An 18,187-nucleotide genomic window follows, 5' to 3' on the forward strand; every position below is an offset into this window, starting at 1 on the left:
TGTGATGTTCGCATTTTGATGTCAAGTTAAATTCAAGAATGCAACCAGAGATTAAGCTCAAATCCCCAGATAAAGAAATACTTTGCATAAGCAGCCTGCAAGCCACAGGAGGGATTGTAAGGAGCAGCAACAACAAAACAATCATTCCAGTGATTTTCAGTTTGCAGGATGAGTGTGTCAGAAAGAGAGGAGCAATGTTCACTTTCCTGCACTGGACTAATGTCCTGCCACTTCTGGTATATTTTGTCTTAAAGCAGTTCACTTTTATGGCTTAAAGGAACAGTGTGAGAGATTTAGGGAGATTTAGTGCCATCTAGTGGTGAGGTCTGCAGATTGCAACCAGCTGAAACTTCTTCCGCTTAGAATTCTGTCAGTGGTCATTGTTCAGGAGGTTTTTACCGTGAGCTGAAGTCTTTTCCTCTACATGACAAACTGACCCGGTGATTCAAACCAGTAAAAACACTGAATAAAGCAGTTTCACGTTACAAATCTGTGTCTGCGTTGTTGTTCGGCATGTTGGAGACAGGCCTGTAGCCCTACATCTGCTAATGTGTGCTCAGGTTTTCTCTGATAACTTGATGTGTGCTCACCTTATTTTTGATCCAGACATTCAGGAGGATTTTACCAGGAACTGAATTATACGCAAAGGTCTCCTCTCCCCCAGAACAAAAGGACGTGGCGATTTAAGCCGGTACAAACAATAAAAAAAGAAGTTTCATGTAACAAAAAAAAAAAACAGGGTGCTTCCACACCAGTTTGTCAGACTAGTTCCAGCCTAGTCAGACAAGCATGAACTGATGAAGCCTCTTGGATAAGAGGTGAAACGTCTTCTAAGACAAAACCAAGTCCAGTTGCGTTCGATTCAATTGCCTTGAGATAACTATGACCTGGATGAATGAGAATATCCACAGGCAAAAAAAAAAAAAACAGTTTTTCTGATGCTCTTGTTACAGAGGAGGCTCTAACTACAATGACCAATGTGAAAATGTGAGTAGCCTTTTCTAGAGCCAGTGTCTAGTTTGTTCATTCTGGTGTATAAACATGGCAATGCAACATGGTGATATCCGTAGACAATTACCCGCTCCCTATTTAGATAGGACTGCGGATGAAATTTAGCATCAGTGCTAAGTCCGGCACATTTACATTGATGCTCAATGCAGTAATGTTGATTAATGTGCATTGTGCCAACTCAATAAATAAATAAATGAAATGAAATGAAATGAAATAAATGGCTCGTTCCAAGGTAACAAAAACACAATTATTCTTATTTTCAAGATTATTCACAAAAGAAAACACACTTATTGGATTATATTTTCCTAACACTGGACCTTAGGGGAATCCTTTCCACAAGGGCATAGGTTTCATTTCAACACTGGGGGGAAGCATGAAACAAGGGGTTTGGGGGTCCTCTGCCAGAAACTTTTGAGCATCAGACATTTAATTTCCTGCATTCTGGTGAATTTTTATACATCAATTTGTGCGATATTGGCATCAATTAATGCTGTAAATGTCTTTTATTTTGTCTAAATAAAAGTCCTCTGCTACTTTCATGTTTTTATTAGGGGAATGCACATTCTAAATAATAAGCGTATATGTCCTCTGCATCCCTCCTGAAATCTACACCTATGCCTTTCCATACATTGCTCATCCAAACTGTTAAATAAGTAGCCTGATGTTTCAGATCCGTCATTGCAAGGCTCTCCTTTACTGCTTTTTGAAAATTATTTTTCCTTTCAGATATAATTCCCACAGTGGTGAGAGAACAGACGTTTCATTAGTAAAATCATATTGTTTAGACTTTGCTACAAGGAGATGACTTGATTAGGAATCTAATTTAAAATATATTACAAGGCCAGTGGGGAAAACACATTGGAGGATGGTTTGCAATTTTCTTATCCTATCCCGTTTTGCCACGGTTGTCACAATTTGCTAAAAGGCTTATGCCAATGAAGTGTAATGTATTCCAAACGCACATCTTCTCTCCGTGCAGGCCCGCACGCTTCTTCAATAGCCTCACGTGTTCATCTGGTCAAAGGTAGATGGGGAGCACAAAGCGTGTGGGTACGTGAGTGCTGTCCGAGGTTACGGTGGTTACTTAATGGTTTCTAAATTGGGATTTTGTCGGTTGTTGGAGGGTGAATTTAATGCACTGGCGTATCCCGGTGGTTGCCTAGTAACGCGCTGGCAGTGGGCGCCGTAGAGAGATCTCTATGGTGGGCGCTCCATTAAAACCGTTGGCGCTCCTGACCTTGGCGTCGTATATGCGCAAAGCACACAGACTGTGCAAAGCAGGAGATAAGAGTAAAGATCCGTGTGTGTGATACTGAAACCGGGGAGATATTTCACACACACAGGCTCATCGTCTAATAGCGACACTGACGGGCATGGTATGGAGGAAATCTCGAGATGGAGCGCGTATCAGCTTCTGTAAAAGCAGGTGAGTTAACCTAATGAATCTGTTTTTTTCCGTGGGACGAATCTTTGTTCAGATTGATCACTGAAATCTTTGCTTATTGTTACATTTAAAGCCGCTGCTCAGCGATAGACCACGGTGGAGCATTTGTTTGCTCGCTATATTTTCCCCATTTTATCCAATATTACACCGTCCTAGACCTAGATTAAATAAGCTTCCCAGTCACAACGTGAGGCAGCACACACACACACAAACACACACACACACTCACACACACACACTACAGCAGTTTGTCGATGCTATCTGGGCTGTGGCTTGGTTTTCTCTGTGCCTCTGGATCCTTGCATTAATTTCTAAAGCACTGATCATTATGTTGAGTGCTACCTGCACGATCTCTATAAGGTGGTCTTCTCTGCGTCAATCCCCGCTCCTCTTTATTGCACTGCTAAATTAGGGGGATTTGGGGAATCCACTAAAACGGGTTTGATCCACACCAGTCGAATTACAAGGGCATTGGGAGCCCAGCACCGTCTGACATACTAGGCTCCTTCTCAAATGCTCTCATGTCGAGGGCCCCCAGGCTACCACAACCTAATCGATAAGATGTTGTCCCAGAGATTTTTATTAGTGGTGAATTGGTGTTGAATTGTGTGCCTGTCGATGATGTAGGTGTAGAGATAGTAATGGTGGGAGAGAAACATGATTATAGCAATCATTCTAATGGGTCTGTAACTGGGATGAAGTCAGTCAAATTAAAGTATTTCAGTCCCTGGGAAAACAAACCACCTCTGTGGTGCATAAACATGTGGCTGGTGCAAAATAACATGTTATGGCTGTAAAACATTTTGATTTTTGAACTTATCATTTGAGTTATTGCAAGCATTTCATTGGCAAGACATATTTCACCCATGTTTCTTTCCTTTCCTGTTGCTGGGCGTGTTGCCAGTCCAAATTGCCCAAAAACTTGCAGTGTATCAAACTCTACTGAGTGATGGCTCATTTTTACTACATGGCCCATTTGGTGTAAGCTATAAAGCCTTTATCCACATCTGTCCCATCGCAGACCTCAAGTTGGAGAAAGACGACTCTGCAGCCCAGCTGTAGGCAGTGTTCAGCTGCTCTGAAAGTCTGCAGTGCATTTAGTAAAACAAAATGAAAGTGCTGTATATCATGTATACCTTCGCTTTGTTGCAGTGATTTAAATTAGAATTTTGATTTGATGTCAAATGTCAAACAAGAAGCACATCTATGATACTAATATCATGAACGCATGTGCAATTTAAAAGGAAGTGCCGCTCATTTTAAGAATTCACAGTGTCCCTTTGATCTACAGCAGCCCCAGCACTGTCTCTTTTTTCCAGGGCTGCTTTGTAAGCTACCGACAACTAACCAAGTCTGATTGGTGACACCCACTGAACAATCTGCTAATTTGATCATTGACAGCGATTTCACAGCAGGTTTTGTGAACAGAGAGGTTTTTTTTTTTTTTACCTCCAAAATGATTTATTATCAGTGTCAGTTCCGAACCAGGATATGTGCCCCGATCTACAAGGGGAAAAAAATCAGGTTCTCTATCTTTCCCATTTTAATGTCTTGGGAGCCGTACATCATTGTCACATAAAAGATAGGGGATTGAACAAGTCTTGTCCTTTTCTGGCTGTGGGGAACATTCATAAGTGTTAATTAATACAGACAAAGCTGGCCTAGGGCAGAGCTGTACAGTATTTCTCAAAAGAACCAGTGTGATAGAACTCTGAGGTGTCTCGTTCTTTAAAAAACTGTCAAACTGCGATGGCGTGCATATCAGGTAATGTGCTACACCTGTGAAAGAGAGCCTTTAATTTGTGTGTAGGGTCCTGCTAGTGTAAACACAGTGTTGCAGGGGAAGAGAGAAGCCAATGCACCACATCTATGCTTAATTAGTTTCTCATATTGGGAGGAAGAAATTGTCCCCCCGTCTTAATAGATAGGTTCATCAGACTGACAGAGAGCTGTTTAGCTGCAGTCTTTCACAATGCTCGAGGCAGTACTCGTCAATAGATTTGATTAGGTTAACAAGCTTGTTTTTGCTTTGCTCACTGACGAGCCAGTGAGAGCCTGATGTCGAGCACATTATGCTTACTGCTATCCGAGACCGTAAGGGCTAAGACGGGATGCATTTTGGATAACAAAGTAGTTAATTGGAACACAATTTGCTCTCTGCAGTTCTCCATGGGTGAGCTTACATTTGATACCTTATTTGAATATGCACATGTGATTAGGGGTGAATGTGTATTCCCCTGTTCACTGAAGCGTGCACGCTGGTGAACCGGTAACTAGACAAACTATCACCACATAGAGGCTGTGGTGACTGCAGTTGGGGTAGAAAACAGATTATGCGTATGCAAGGCAAGTGTTTGTATCTTTGCATTAAGCAGTCCAATATTACTGGAAGAACTGACAGATCCAAGATCAAGGATTTTTCACTTAGAGTAAAGAGAGATGCAGAATCAACAGGATATCATTTATGGCTTTGAGCTGAATACAAACCTTCCTTTTTTCAAAAACTAGCCATTAGTGTTTGTTGAAAGAAGTGAAAAGGGGGAAAATGGATTGCACCAGACGAAGACTACCACCAATCGAATTCTCAAAAAGAAGTGTCAAAGGATCCTTTTCCCGTGATAGTGAACTTAAATGGTCTTTCGCTACCTATAAGCATTCTTCAAGTCTTTCAATTAACCTGCAGTTACTCTGCTTTATGAGGATGGGCTGGTGCTTGTGTGGTCCCATCAGACATGCTTGTTCTGGGACACTTCTATTGTGCACCTTCAAAGTAGTGACAGACAGTGTTGCTTAGATGTAAGACACAAAAAAAGGCTATTCATGGTGTTAGATATTTGGTGTTTTTGAAATGTATTAAACACTGAATCATCACAAGTCAGACATTTCCAAGTAATGTCCTTCTAATCTCTCTTCAAAGCATGTTAATAAAGATTTGTCTTTCTTTGCTGTTCACTTTTTTGCTCTTACATGAGAAAAGGGGTGCTTAACACCTTTTATCTCGAGATGTTTTTCGCAGTATCGCTCCAACATCACAGCAGACGGATTTTTCAGATTCCTCCCATCTCCTCCCCCACTGATACACAGAGATCAGTATTCAGTGATTTGTACATGTCAAAGCATAAATTTGTTCTTTTAAGACAGCAGTTTGTCCCAAAAGGTTATTAGTATCGAAGCGTTACAGTGGATGTGGCATACCGATATTAAGCTTATATAAAAGTATGTATTTTGAGCCCCAAGATACAGGAAGAAGATAAAACTTTGTCCTTTACATGGATATTTAAGACTATTTTCATATAGTTTTGATGTTTTCTCATCTCATTTTATGATTATCTTGTTTTCAGATTTGTGTGGACTGCAATGAAAAGCGGAAGTTGTGGCCGTCCATACCTGGCTGAGGTGTATTCGGATTTGATAACAGCCGAAGACGCAGTGAGTGATGTCTGTTTGACAGAGTCCGTGCAGAGGGACTGAGCGGACACTACAGTGTGCATTAGTGCTGTGCAAGGGCACTGTCCTGCCCAGACCATGTGGCTGGCTACATTTAGAGACCATCTGTTGCCTGCACACCTGCTACATCATCAAGGGACTGTAACCATCACCCACTGTGCTCTTCTTTGGTGGATACTATGTTCCTGCTGGTCATTCACCAAGGCAACAAGCCAGAAATTCTACCCGACAGTGACCACCCAGTTCGGGAAACTGCGAGGCCTCAGGGTTCCCGTGCCGAGCGAGGTGCTCCGGCCCGTTGATCAGTATCTGGGGGTCCCCTATGCTGCTCCGCCCGTGGGCGAGAAGCGCTTCATGCCCCCTGATCAGCCCTCCTCTTGGTCAGGTATCAAGAATGCTACCCACTTCATGCCTGTGTGCCCTCAGAACATCCACAACACCGTGCCAGAGATCATGATGCCCATATGGTTCACCTATAACCTGGACACAGTAGCCACGTACATTCAGGATCAGAGCGAAGACTGTTTATATCTAAACATCTACGCTCCAACAGAGGATGGTGAGTCGGTGCGGTAAAATGGACAGCGATGATTATCCACACCTATTGATCATTTTTATTGATGTCGTCCTGTTATCATCATGAAGCATGTTTGCGACCACTGCTCATGTCATTGCTGCCACCAAGGGCTGATTTACCATCCAGAGCAATGTTGTTTCACATGTTGCAGTCACATTCCATTTGAATAACAGTCATGTTCCCATGGATAAGCAGGAATTTATCTATACTTTGGTAGCTGTGGCGACTGAAGACTGTGTACAGATACACACAAAGAGGCACAACTAAACATAAATGTAGTGGGATATTTTTCCCATTAATAGACATCCAGTGAAATATCGCTGAGGTAAGGTGTTGTTCGAGCGGTGCTCTACCTTAACTAAGCAATAATTTCCAGCATTTAAAATGATGAGCCTAGCATACTTGGCTGTCACCACTGAGCATCAAAAGTAATCCTGAAGCATTACTTTGGAGATCTGGTAAAGCTAGCAGTGCCAGCTTTCCATGTTTGCTAAAAATTCCAGTTTCTTCATATTTTACTGAATCGCTGCTTTGTTCAGACAGTGTGTCTGTTGGGGGCCAATTAGTGAGGTACAGGAGTCAACCTCTGCTTGTCGGTTGCTGAATCCCTCCCATTTTTGTATCTAATAGAACTGTGAAATGAACCAGCAAGGGAACATGTTGTGATTCTGCCGTGAATCTGGAGATTAGTAGTACAATGTAACCCCACAGTAACGCTGTATCTTCTCTGAATCGAGTGTTGACAAACAGATTTCTCTAATTACTTCAATACACCAATTGAACATGGTTTCCATCTAAGAACATACTTCCTCCCTCTCAGGCATTCAGTATAGCACAGAACACTCAGCATTCAAAGTTGGCCCGTGTTCAGCTTTTGTATGTAACATGCCACTCTTTGACTGACTTTCCTGTGGTAGCGTAGCAACAGATAAACAGCCCGCTTGAGAGGTAGCTGTCCAAAATGGTGCAGCCCACGTTTTATAAAGCTCCTGGTCTGAGTGCTGCCTAAAGGCCTCCTCGCCCGGCACACAAACAGGTTAATTAAACATGACACTCGCATTCACATTTCAGGAAATAACATAACCCATCGGTTCTATACATTTTTTATTTCCTTAGACTATGTCATTGTTTATTTAAAATGCACCCTGGGCATTCTGTTACTTTATTATTTGTTTCGCTGATGTGAAACCTTTGCTGTTTTCATTTTTATCTCCAGTAGTCCTTTTCCCATGCCGAACTAAGAAGTCAGAGTTTATTAATCATTCATCAATAAACCCTATACCTCATATCTTCAGGAGCTTTCCTGCAGTGGTTTACCTGAAGAATCGACATGACACTTTGTGTAAAAATATAATTGTACAGAGAGATAGAAATGAACCAAGAAAGATGTATTACTCCAGTCAAAGCCGAGGCAGCTGGATCAATATAACGACAAGATAATAAACCATTCAAAGGTAGCAGTGGGTGTATGTGGATGTGTGCACATACACCCACTGTGCCATCTCCTACAAGTATCTAACAAGAAACAAGAATATGTTTGCTTGATAAAAACTAACAGATTGTTTTGTAACTCTGCTCTAACTCATAATGTAATTGTGTCATACAAGATTTTGCATAATGTCATCTACATTTTGTCAGAAAAGCAATTACAGGGAAAAGTGCAACATGCTGTATGTAATCTCCTTTCGCCTATAATTTGTGGGACTTTTTTTTTTCTCCTGATTCTGTCAGTTTGATTGGACCGTATATTAAGTAGAAGAGGCACAGTCAACCATGCTATTTTGAATTTTGTACTTCTCTTTTCCTCATGTGAATCCCAGGGAGCCAACACAGGAAAAAGGGGGCGGCTTTCTCACATGCTGAGACTCATATATCTGAAGGTATTTTTACGAGCTCAAAGTCTTGATGCATGGATTCTTTTAGCTTGAGTTTGGTGGCTGAAGATCTTACACTTCTCACTTTTTACTTTCTCGAAAAAAACGTGGGGGCTCTTTTATTTCAAGTGGAATAAGAAAAACGGTGTTATCTGATTTCTGATTACATAAGTTTGCTGTTGCTGCAACCTCGTGTCTTGAATTGAGCTCTGTAGCAATCCTTTCAGTAAGAGCTACATCTCTGCTGCCATGCACATTGATCCACAGATTGTATTATCTACTTATCTGTCTGATATTCCCCTTTAAAGACAGTCTTTGACCAATATAATGAATTGCTGTGCAAACATGAAACACAGATTTTCTCTTTTATTGAAAAAGAGAACACTTTCTCTTGTAGATAACACAAGCTCAGTGTAGTGTGGTATTTTTCAGTCCAACACACATGAAACATGTACTTTATGCTTGTGCATGCATATTATATGTTGTACTGTAAAATCATTGGAGAATTTCCTTCTCAAGTGAGTCAAATCAATACATTTTCTTCTCCTTCTACCTCAAATTCAGAGAATTTCAGATATGTCACAGAGCGACTAAGCTTGGTTGTGCACTTACATGCACTGCAATCGTTAATTACACTTGACCCTTTTATTCATACACCCCTTGTCAGAGTGTATTTACCATGCATTTTCTAAATGTCATTACAGCTTTCAAACCACAAGCCTACCACTGCTTCTAAGCACCTTTTCTAAGCTGTCTTTACTCATACCTCACACTGAACAGTTTATATAAAGTTTTAATAACGGTGCTCCATTAATTCTCCATTTCATTACTGTTGCCTTGGCAGTTGTTTGCTCAGCATGTGTGTGTGTGTGTGTGTGTGTGTGTGTGTGTGTGTGTGTGTGTTGCATTGCAGATATAAGGGACTCTGAAGCTCGGCCTGTGATGGTCTACATCCACGGAGGCTCCTATATGGAGGGCACTGGCAACATGATGGACGGCAGCGTGTTGGCCAGTTATGGGAATGTTGTTGTCGTCACGCTCAACTACAGAATTGGAATATTAGGTGATGACACCGTCTCTGTGTGGTGACTTTTAATGGTGTTTCAAATGGTGTAATTAGCCCATTTAATGCGGGAAAATAAGCTGTCACAATAGATGTTAAAGAAGTGTTCCACTGCTGGAAAGATGGTCTTTTCATAAAACTGGGCTGTCTATGTAGAAAAACATTAATACATTTGAAATTAGTGGTACACGACCAGAGAAAAAACGGAGAAAAGGGGCTGTGGCGTTCAACCTACAACTACCAGAATGTACTGTGCTGCACCAGACCAATAAAGTCTTTAGCTGGTGGGAGATGTAATGTGAGTTTCCTGCCTGAAAACAATATGGCGGCCAGCTAGTAACAAACTATCTTGAATTACAGTTAAACAGTAAGCTCAAATATTTCTGAAAACATTTTAGGTGAGGGGATGCAGCAACATAATCTTGGTTCATATTTGATCAACACTGCTTAGCTTTACTGTTTGTTTTTTCAGCTTCCATTGCTACAATACAGGAAACAGTATGGCGCCCACTTCCTGTGCACAAACTCATGTAATCCAGCTAAACAGTTTGCTAAAATATTTTTCTGAAGACATTTTTAGGCCAGAAATAGACAACACAGTGACAGAATCATGGGTTGAGTTTGATCTGAGTTAGAGAGAGCCAGAGAGGGGTGGATTTGTTTCTCAATCTCCCTCTTAACTCTTTGTGTCCTAATGCAGAAGTACAATCTGTGGTGTGAGCAACAGCTCTAGAGCCAGCAAAAATCCGTTGCGAAACACATCACCCGGCAGATGAGCTAGGACATGAGCAAGGGTTACTGGCAAGATTAATGAAAGTTCATTTACACATACTACCCACATCATTTTGACAGAAAGCTCGTTGAAAATCAGCACAGTATCCCTTTAATTTCCACTTGTGTCGCTGTCATAACCTATAAAAAGAGTCAGAGACATGAGAGAAAAATGTAAACAGTATGAGAAAATATAGGCACCTGAGACCTTGGTAGCATGGCGTAGCTTGATTTGCATACAAATGTTGTCTTCAGCGGGAAAGTGATGCAAATACTTATCATGGTCCGTCCTTGTTGCACACAAGCTGTTTTAGACCCATTCTTTAAACACAATTTATCTTCCTTTACATGGATTTATCTAATCTGTACAAGATCATGAGCCTTTGCCATTCTTGAAAGGAAAATTATTTAAACACAGTATGGAGAGATGCAGTATTTACACGCATTCACAAGGTCAAGAGTTTTCCCCGTGTTTAACATTCAAAACAGTACGTTGTTTAGATGAGACTAGACAAGGGAATAAGTAATAGGATCAATTGTAAGAGCAGCAGTGACCTCTGTGTGGTTTTATGAAATTCGTGTAGAGAAACAGGCACAGGTAAAAGATTTATTTATTTATGCACATTGAATTTTATGAAGTCACACACAAGGAGAGAATTCAGATTTGATGAGCAGAGCGCTGATCACTTCCTGAGGGGCGCTGCTGCTTGCAGACTATTACGAGGAGTTGCCTAAAGTAGTCGAGACACTGTGGGAGAGAGCAAAGGCATATTTGCACCTAAGGGGAAATGGTGTCAGCTCACTCAAATGGCCTGCTGGGCTACAACTTTAGATCAAAGCTGTGACATACAGTATACTCGAGATATCTACTTCAGCACTGGCTCTGCTGTCTCCCTGTATATTCCAGGTTTCCTCAGTACTGGTGACCAGGCAGCAAAAGGAAACTATGGACTCCTGGACCAGATTCAAGCTCTCCGTTGGATCAGTAAGAACATTGGCTACTTTGGAGGAGACCCTGGTCGCATAACAGTTTTTGGATCTGGAATTGGTGCTTCGTGTGTCAGTCTGCTAACTCTGTCCCACCACTCAGAGGGTAAGAATCACCATCATCTCTGACTTTGATCGATACAGATCTGCTCAGTTATGAGCTAAGTTTTAAGCAGTAATTAATGCAGAGACATGAAGTCAAATTCCACAAAGTTCATACTGCAATCATATTAATTTCTCATCATGATGATGTCAATGTTACATTTTGAACAATAATTTTTAATCATTTTGGAATTTTGGTCTTTGTTTCAAGTGCAGCTCTAAATGGTCTGTCAGGGAGATGAAGTGTTATGATATGGGAGTAGGGTAAAGGGGGTATTCGTTAAGTAAGTGATTGCTTTTGTTCCCCCTCTACTCAGTCTAATCAGCCTAAAAGCTTTGCCTCTTAAAATGTGAAGCTCTTAAAGAAGCCTACTGGCATTATAAAGTTTTCACCACACCAGCGCGTTCACCTGTGTGCGCCAGTTTTCACCATTCCGACTGACTAATATTTCCGTCTTTCAGCGTCAGTCAGATTTGTTTGCCCACTTTTACCGACCTGCACTGTGTGGTGAAATGTTTCAAAGGTGGTCCAAAAAATATTAAAAAACACGATGATTTTATTTAATTTTTTTTTCATTGGTCTTCTGTATTTAACGAGCCTTGAGTGAAAACAGAGACAAGGTTGGTTGACATAGGGTTAATATTTTCCACATTGATATTCCTTTTTCCCCACATATATTGGCAGTGTTTTAATTAAAAATGTCACATTCTAGTTCAGCTTTCATACAAATTCATGCCTTCAACAGTATTATTTTCGCACTGACAATAGAAATCATTGAATTGAAGTATATATTTCTCACAGGAAACTGGTATCTGATATCCCCTGAAAAGAAAGAGTTCTTTCAGTGAATATCTTGCCATTTGGTTAACACTTATCCAAAGCTCCTTGCAAGAATCAAAGGTGCGTATTTCAATGTGGGTGGCCCACAGGGAATTGAACCTCTTATCTTCGCTGTATTATTGCCCGGGCCCACCCATTGATGCTGGACAGAATCACAAGAAGGGCACAAATTGTATGTTTCGTCAATGCCAGAGAGGCTGCGGCAACTGTCCTTTGTGAGGTTCGTATTTGATGCCCTCACTCGGCTGCAGCGAATGCACAAAGACCTCCGGCTGTCTTTGAAGTAGACTAGCTAGCTGCTGCCCTAAAAAATTTTTTAAATAAATGACAGCAGAGGAGGGAGAAAGTGACACTGTCCCTGCACTATTTTTCCAGCGACTTCTATGCCTTAACCTCAGCAGAGTATTTTTTGACTTGATACATATCACTTGTCATTTTTAGGTGGTAGATACAAAATCCCCAGAGACAGAGGTGACGCACTGCATATAAACAATTCAACAGAGCGTCGTGTTTACTGTATCAACATTGAAGGATCAGGGTTACTGCATATTCAGCTCCCTGCACAGACCCTCCACCGCACAGTTGGCATCAGCAGTCTATATGTAAGCTGTGCAGCTTGTTAGACACACAGTATTAACGATTCTACGATACATGTGTGATTAACTGCCGTAGGGAAAAATAGAAACCTCCTCACTGCAAACTGATCATTAATTTGACTTGTATTCACCATCATCCGCACATAGTAATGCCAGCACATCAAACAAATAAGGGGATCAACAGAAAAGCAAGTATTTTTGTCCTTTGTTGTCATTATAATAACAGCAGAATGGGCCAACGTCCTATTACCAGCTCATTTTTTCCACAAGCTGCTTTACTGAGCAGCCTCTCATCAGCAAGGCTCAATCTGGCCTTTTCGCTCTCTTTCACTCTAATGCTTTATCTCCCTGGTTAGTATTCAAAGTGAATCACATGTGGGTTTGTTTGCTCTTATCTACCTAAATGTTGTGTGTCAACAAACCTTGGATTTAATTGTGAATAGCAATGGCAAAAGTGAATTTTGTCTTTGCTTGGGGCGATTCAGAATGCTCTTAAGGTTTGTGCTGAAAATAATACAATTTTTTTTCGCTGAGCCAAAATTCTAACCACTGTTCTCTGGGCTTCTTTTGTCTTCTGTGTCTTTTTCTTCTGAATGTTGTGTCCCAAGGTTTGTTCCACAGAGCCATCATCCAAAGCGGCTCAGCTCTATCCAGCTGGGCTGTCAACTACCAACCAGTCAAGTACACTCGCATGCTGGCTGAGAGGGTTGGCTGCAACGTGCTGGACACCGTAGACATGGTCTCCTGCCTGCAGAAGAAGAGCGCGAGGGAGCTGGTCGAGCAAGACATCCAGGCTGCCCGATACCGCGTCGCTTTCGGTCCGGTCATTGACGGAGACGTCATTCCGGATGACCCAGAGATCCTGATGGAGCAGGGCGAGTTCCTTAACTATGATATAATGCTAGGTGTTAATCAGGGAGAAGGGCTGCGCTTTGTGGAGAACGTGATGGATCTGGAGGACGGCGTGTCTGGCAGCGACTTTGACTTTGCAGTATCAGACTTTGTGGACAGTTTGTATGGCTACCCAGAAGGCAAGGACACACTGAGGGAGACAATTAAATTCATGTACACAGACTGGGCTGACAAGGACAACCCGGAGACCAGGAGAAAGACCCTAGTGGCCCTCTTCACCGACCACCAGTGGGTGGAGCCCTCAGTGGTGACGGCTGACCTACACGCCCGCTATGGCTCGCCTACATACTTCTACGCCTTTTACCACCACTGCCAGAGCCTCATGAAGCCAGTGTGGTCAGACTCAGCCCACGGAGATGAGGTGCCTTATGTGTTTGGCATCCCAATGGTGGGCCCAACTGACCTGTTCCCCTGTAACTTCTCCAGGAATGACATCATGCTCAGCGCTGTGGTTATGACTTACTGGACCAACTTTGCCAAGAGTGGGTGAGTAACAGCAAACCCAGGAACAAACCAAAGGACATGTTAATAATAATATGGCTTATTGATACAGATTAGGGTTGGGCCATACATTAAGATTTTCCAATCGGCCTCCGTCAACCCAACAACCGGCAATTGCAGATATTTTCGGCAGGTGTGTGGCAACCCCCATTAGGCTTGGATGTTATCTACTTTGTTATACCTTCATGCTACCTGAAACTTCACCAGGGCATGCCGTATGTTTTGAAAGCTCTCTTAAAAAACTTACAAAATGTCAACAAAGGTAATATCCTTACACCTATTGTCCTTATTTAACAGAGAAATACAACCACACACCTTCTGAATTCAAGTGTCTTTTTAGACTAGCTCAATTGCCTTGTTAACCCATCATGAAAAACACTGCAATCAAACTGACCTTGTTCGTTGTTTAGTTAGCTAGTTGACTGTTCAAACGATCACCAACTCTGGTTTGGTCAAACTAAATCCTTCACTGGCCGAGTTAGATGTGAAAATACATGGTTTTTCACTGCGGTCTCTCTCGGCTGTTGCTAGCCAGTGGTTTAAAGTCCTCTAGCGTTATCCCCACCACCGGATGTCAGCCATGTTTGCCAGCTCAGCTTCCTGTTCCACCAGTAGAGATTAACCTCTGGTGGCGCGTGATGTGCAGTACATACAGCACATCCTCAATACAGCCTCTGGATATGAGTTTAATTGCAAGATTAGCATCTGTATTTTTAACAGTATTGAAAATCATACCGTTGGGATTACTGCCAAAGCCCACCCTTCACCACCTCAGTTTTAGCTGGTAGATGCGTTTGAGCAGCAAGTTCCCAATGTTCCACAAGCTCTCTTAGATTTAAGTTCTTCTCTTTCACAGATGATCTTAACGGCCTTGTTAGCTTATTTTGAAACATACTTCATTTAAACTCAATACAAACAAATTAAAACTCACCAACTCTGTCTTGGTTAGGCTTTCCACTGCTCCAACTCTAGTTTGGTATAAAAAAAAAAAATTAAAAAAATTCACAGAGTTTGATGTGAAAATATGATGGCTCTGTTTTTCCATGCTGTCTGTGTCTACCGTTGCTGGCCGCTGCTCAGTGGGCAGCTGAGCCACTGCTCTCGCTTGTTCTTTGGAGGCAGACCATAAATTAGCAAAATAAAATGACAGAAATCTCCCACAAAAACCAAGTGGTGATATACTCAGCCAATTGCCAATAGCCAATATATTGGTCTAGTCACCCAACCTAAATATGGCTTATTCACACATATTTACACTCAGTTTTTGGCCTGTGGTATAACTTGTGTGACCTCACTTGTGCAGACTTTATTTGTGTTGAGATGTTCAACCTCTAACTTCTGCTGCATTCACCCTTCCTTTATCATGCTGATTAAAGGACTGCGGGATTCTGCCTTAAGTAGTGCCTCCTAATTAAGTGCAGCTTGAGCTCCCACTGCCATGTCTTCCAGCCTTTATCTACTGTTCTTCTTTGTTAGTTCACAAGAACTCTCACATGGAACGTGGAGCTTCAGTTTTTATCAATTAATAAGAAAGTCTATAAATGATAAATTGTCATTAATGCACACTTCGCACTATAAGTTAGGCCTGCTTCCTCAAATTTCTTCAACCTCACTACACATGTAAAGAGCTGCTAACTCATACAAATAAAATTTGTATTAACTAGATATCTAATTGTGTACACTCTTGGAAAGGCTGAACTGTACAGTCACATTGAATAAGCACACTCTATCAAATGAAAGCTGTGTCTTTTTAAATGCCATGTTGTCTCTTTTTAAAGGAGCCAGTTTAGGCTTCCGTATAATCTCGCTTTACGCACATAACAAAGTTTCATCATTTTGGCCAGACTTGCTGAAGGTGACAGATGTTAAAATTTATAGCTTAAATCACATAAATGTTTAAAGCAGTCACTCACTGTTTAACAGAAAGGTTATGTCGAAGAGAAAACTTGAGGAGGCAGTGAAGATGTACTCCATTAACCTGTACCAACCTTACTTTGAATCGTAATTTCAAGTAGTGGTGGCACAAATAATTTGTACAGAATTGTCATGTACACACTGTAAATCCACGTTTGCTTGCTATACATAATATTAATACCCTGGTGCCGAATAGCAATGTCTTTATTGAAGGTTTGCAAGGATTTGAGTGGGAAGCCTTCAAGTTACTGTTTCCATCAGATTGCCGTTAGAAGCAGTGACATTTTAAAGTATGCTAAGGAGAGGAGAGTTTTTCCAGTGTGATTAAGTTTTCAGCAAATGAGGGTTTATATCCAAGAGAGGCTATGGTGATTTCGACCTGATATTACACTAACAGTGACTCAGCATTGGGAATACATGCTGTTAAAAGTGCAACAGACTGAAGCTCTGCAGCTTCTGCACCGTTCTGACAGCTTGTTTTACAATTTGTCGTACAGAGGAACCGATTTGCTGTGTGTCTTTGAAGATAAGAGAGACCTAAGTGAGCTGCATTGTAGTGGAGGACTCCACTGCTGCTGCCCTGCTGGAGTCTTCCTGCATATTGAATGCACAGCTGCAATGAGTCTTTGTGGATGATGGCTCTAGCAGTAGGAGGAAGCACAGCGCAGGTCACTGTAGGCCGCTCGACTCATGGGTAGGAATGAGGGAATGCTGAGCCCTTGAGGAGAGATGGTGATATTACATTGTGTTAACTCATGTTGAAGAAGTTCTTCCTCTTTTTTTATTTTACAATTTACCAACAAACAAGCCTTTTGTTTCCATTTGCATTGGGCATGGCAACAAAAATCAACAACAAATTTCTTTTCTTCTACAAGCTGTATGTTTATACAGCTTGTTCTAAATCGTTAATTTCTAGATCCATATCTTGATAAGATCATATCATCACAAAATGATGATGTATTGAAAGCTGATTACCAATAATACTCAGGTATTACCCAGCACTAATATTACCATTTAGGTTTCTTCCATCACATCTAACTAAAATGGAAGGAGTCTCTTTTTGCCTGTCTTTTTGTCTGTCTTCCGATTTCTTCGACAACCATTCAGCTGATAAATCTCACACTTGGCAGCTGTATTGTCGAGAACCCAAGGACTTGCAGCCCAGAATAGGAGCTCTTGAGATCCACCGACATGTAGTATTTAGTAGTAGTGCATTATGAACATAGTGTATGGTTTATTGAGAAAGGGCCCCTATTAACGGATGAGGCCCAGCCACAGTGATCCCACTTCATAGAACTAGTGGTGCCAAAGGCCAACACGTTGCCTGTGTGTCAACCAAAAAGTTGCACGTATACACATAATCACAAAGACTACAGCCAGTGGCCAAGTAGCACATGCAGCACACAGCAGGCAGGGGTAGTCTGTATTCATCATTCAAGAGGCAAACAGGGAGACCAACAGGATGGATATAAGACGCCAGTTAGACAGTTAGCACATCAACAATGCAACTTGATGTTGAAAGAACAAATAGTAACTGTGCACTAGCCAACAAAAGACAAACAATTACAAACTGTTTCTGCTAAAGAGCCCAATGGCTAAAAAACATAATCTTACCTAATATAACAAGTTTATTTCAATCTCACGCCCTCGTGACTTCAGTTGTTTGTTTGCTTCTGTCTCTCTTCACCTGCACTGAGCTGACCTGCCAATCAGAGTGATGTCATTCACCAGCAGGCAGATTTAACATGCTGAATCAGCTGACAAAAGGGCATTCTAGTGCCATCAGTGCGGGACACACCGTAAAATCTAGGGTGACAGACGCTCACTGATGGCCCGACATGAGCTGTCGGCCAACCGTTGGCTCAGTGTGTCAGGGCCCTTGAACGACATGCTGGGTACAGCTCACTCTCTGTCGCTCACTACAGTATATTCAAGGACAGATGAAGAAAGAGAGATTAGAGAGACCGGAGATGCTACGTTAGGGTGACCATATTTTGATTTCCAAAAAAGAGGACACTCGGCCTGGCCACGACATAGCCTACTTAAATGATACTCGCAGTTTACTCAAAGATGCCTTATAATTTTAATATATTTAAAGTTTATATGTATGGATAGAAAATTCAGTTATATTACAAAACAATATCTCT

The 18,187-nt window shown here is 41.6% G+C and overlaps 1 protein-coding gene across 2 annotated transcripts in view; it reads left to right on the top strand.

Moving 5' to 3' along the window:
* Nucleotides 1-2,099: 2,099 nt before the first annotated feature.
* nlgn3b (neuroligin 3b) overlaps nucleotides 2,100-18,187 on the top strand; it is an 18,996-nt gene continuing 2,908 nt past the window's right edge. Inside the window, exons 1-6 of one of the 2 annotated variants that reach the window (XM_050041273.1) lie at nucleotides 2,100-2,437; nucleotides 5,797-6,461; nucleotides 8,300-8,359; nucleotides 9,267-9,416; nucleotides 11,095-11,280; nucleotides 13,322-14,111. In XM_050041273.1, the coding sequence (XP_049897230.1) occupies nucleotides 5,981-6,461; nucleotides 8,300-8,359; nucleotides 9,267-9,416; nucleotides 11,095-11,280; nucleotides 13,322-14,111 (1,667 nt within the window). In that variant the 5' untranslated portion in view covers nucleotides 2,100-2,437; nucleotides 5,797-5,980. The remainder of the gene's footprint in view (nucleotides 2,438-5,796; nucleotides 6,462-8,299; nucleotides 8,360-9,266; nucleotides 9,417-11,094; nucleotides 11,281-13,321; nucleotides 14,112-18,187) is intronic. The other variant, XM_050041274.1, reaches the window with a different exon arrangement.

The sequence above is a fragment of the Epinephelus moara genome, chromosome 3, assembly GCF_006386435.1.
Source record: "Epinephelus moara isolate mb chromosome 3, YSFRI_EMoa_1.0, whole genome shotgun sequence".
In the NCBI taxonomy this organism is placed as follows: Eukaryota; Metazoa; Chordata; class Actinopteri; order Perciformes; family Serranidae; genus Epinephelus; species Epinephelus moara.